This window comes from Sceloporus undulatus, chromosome 1, assembly GCF_019175285.1.
Source record: "Sceloporus undulatus isolate JIND9_A2432 ecotype Alabama chromosome 1, SceUnd_v1.1, whole genome shotgun sequence".
NCBI classification, from domain to species: Eukaryota; Metazoa; Chordata; class Lepidosauria; order Squamata; family Phrynosomatidae; genus Sceloporus; species Sceloporus undulatus.
Genome location: NC_056522.1, coordinates 277,349,997 through 277,352,776, shown reverse-complemented (window position 1 = coordinate 277,352,776; position 2,780 = coordinate 277,349,997). Strand labels below are relative to the sequence as shown.

Below are 2,780 nucleotides of genomic sequence, written 5' to 3'. Positions count from 1 at the left end.
CCACTGGCAGCCAAAACGTTGTGGAAAAGAGACTGTAATGGACAGAGGGGCGGGATATAAGCAAAGAGTTATTATTATTATTATTATCATCATCTTCTTCTTCTTCTGCAGGGCGGATATGACGTCAGAAAAACCATCTCCCACGGCAAGCACTGCTCCTCCCCCTCCCCGGAACTTAAGGCAAGGGGCCTCTGCTCCTGGAGGGAAGAAAACTCCAAGGAGGCGGAAGTTCCTCTGTGTCACGTGACGCGGCGCTGGCGTCGAAAGCGGAAGTGTGGGTGGTTGTTGGTCCTGGAGTCCGGGCTCAGGGCCCGCCTGGGCGGCGATAAGGGAGGCGGCTGCGTCGGCGTCTTGGGCGGCCGGGGCTCCAGGCATGGCGGCTCCTCCTCCTCCTCCTCGATGGGGGCTGATGGGGCCGCTGCTGGCCCTGGCTTTGCTGGTGGGGGCGGCGGAGGGAGAAAAGGTGAGCCCCGGCCCCTGGGGCTCTCTCGCGGGGAAGGAAGACCCCCTCGGTCCCAGGAAGGGAGGACGGTACTCTTTCCTCGGCCCTCCGGGTGTTTTGGACTTCATCTCCCAGGAGCCTTGACAGTTGGTCGAGCTGCCTGGGGCTTCTGGGAGTTGAAGGCCAAAGGCTCAGAGTTTGAGAACCTCTGGTCTAAAAGAGCGGCGGTGGTTCCCCGTCTTCGTACCTTCACACATTCTGGATTTCATAACCCGGAACCCTTAAACATTGGCCAAGCTGGCTAGGCCCCCCGGGATAAGAAGCCCAAAGGGCCACGGTCTGAGAAGCCCCCGTCTAAAAGAGCGGTGGTTCCCAGTGTCCCTCTCCCAGGATCCTCGACCACTGGCCAAGCTGGCTAGGACTGCTGGGAGCTGAAGTCCAAAGGGCCAGTTTGAGAAGCCCTGGCCTGGGAGAAGGGGGGCTCCCAATCTTTTGGCTTCCAGAGGTTTTGGACTTCAGTTCCAAGAGCCCCTGATAATGACCCAACTAGGAGTCAGGAGTCGGAAACATCTGGAGGCAACGGAAGTTGAGGGATACAGGTTTTCTGGAAGACCCTGTTCAAGGGCTTATTGAGGCATTTCCTAGATCAATGGTCCCCAAACTGTTCTCTTTCAAGGACTTTGGACCTCAGCTCCCAGAATCCCAGACTCATGGCCAGGTGGCTGAGGCTTCTGGGAGTTGGAGTCCAAAGTCTCTTAAAGGGCACAGTTTGGGGACCCCTGCCCTGAATGCTGTCGATCTCATCTCCATTGCCGCTTCCTCCAGACGCTTTGTATTTTTCTCATTGTCTGGCAACATTTTTTTTTATTCCTTTAAATTTGCAGGTATTGGAGAACAGGCAGAGAGATTGCAGGAGGTCAAAAAACAGGGAGAATTGGGTGTGTTCTTGTAATTTAGATGTTTCTGTGTTGCCACCTCCAGAGGAATCTGCCACTTCCTCATCTTTCCATAGTGAGCTGTGAAGGAAGACATCTTTGGTTTAAACCTGTCATCATAAATACACTTAATTTGGAAGCACAACATTTTGATTAGTATTATTTATTCTTTCTCTGTGTTCATTGTTGAAACACTTCTATTTAGTTTTGTCCATATTTGGCTAGAAGAACACTTCTTGAGATCTTATTCATTAAACTGAGAATTGAAACTTGAGCCGTTGTTATGACGAAAGCATATTCAGATCCTGGATGTTTTCCTTATTTGTAGCCTTTATTCAGCACTTTATTCTAGGTGTAAACATTTGGCCATGTGGGACCTGGGAGTCCCCCCCTCCCTTTTTTTTTGTGGCTAAGATCAAGCACAATTGGTTGTGTATGGGTGTTACTGGATGGATTGTTGTAGATTTCTATCACAGTTGTGTACTGTGGGAAAGTTGATTTGATGTTGCCTTCCTAGATGTGACTACAGACTTGGAGGTTTAAAAAAACATACAAAAAAGTAGTGTCTTGTAAGATTATAGTTTATATTCTTTTCTGAGAGTAAGAAATTTGAAACTTTTTATGGATGAGTGAGTGCTGTATTCCTGATTTCTTGGCATTCTGACACTTAATAGGGGAAAATGCTGGAAGAGCATATTGAGGTTACCCTCTTTCTTAAAACTGGTCAATGTTTTCTCACACTACATAACTTGAGATTTATTGACTTTGTGTTAGTATACTATTGAAGGAGCATCCATGGAGAATGTTTGATCAACTGCTCAGTTGCTGCTCCCAAGGTTACCAAGTACATAGAGAGAAGCTCCTCCATGGCGAGGAAGGACTTTCAGCCTTTCTTCACTGGAGCAGACAGGAGTATAGCCAGTTTCAAACCTTTCTTCCCTTTAAGAAAGAACTTTCAATCCAAGAGAGGTGAAAAATTAAGCCTGGCTATCCCTCCCCCTACTTTCTCAGAGCTTTACTTCCCTGCACAACTTCATATTATCCTGCACACACACACACACACCCAACATTGTTTCTTCTGCTACCACTTCTTTCTGCCTGTGCCAAGAAAGAAAGCAGGAGTAGCAGTGCAGCTTCAAGCTGCCAGCTCTGTCCTGGAAAAGCTTGCAAAGGTTAAGCAGGGTCCCAAATATGAAAACTCCTTTTTGTTGCCACTTCTCCCCTGCCACCAGGTGCTTTAACTCCTCATCTCCACTATGGTCCTAAAGGCTGCTAGTTCCTCTTGTCATTCTTGTACACCAATACTTTGACTGAAGGCCACCCCCATTGCCCCCCTTCTTTGTCACCGCTCCTCTGGATCTTTCCGCCGCCCTCGCAGAGGGAAGAGTGAATTTTGGAGTTTG

General features: G+C 48.6%; 1 protein-coding gene across 2 annotated transcripts in view; it reads left to right on the top strand.

The window, feature by feature from the left end:
* The first annotated feature begins 244 nt into the window (after positions 1 to 244).
* The window catches only part of TMEM9B (TMEM9 domain family member B), a 14,129-nt gene continuing 11,593 nt past the window's right edge, over positions 245 to 2,780 (top strand). Inside the window, exon 1 of one of the 2 annotated variants that reach the window (XM_042445456.1) lies at positions 245 to 463. In XM_042445456.1, the coding sequence (XP_042301390.1) occupies positions 374 to 463 (90 nt within the window). In that variant the 5' untranslated portion in view covers positions 245 to 373. Of the gene's footprint in view, positions 464 to 1,360; positions 1,381 to 2,780 lie in introns of those variants that run through there. The other variant, XM_042445455.1, reaches the window with a different exon arrangement.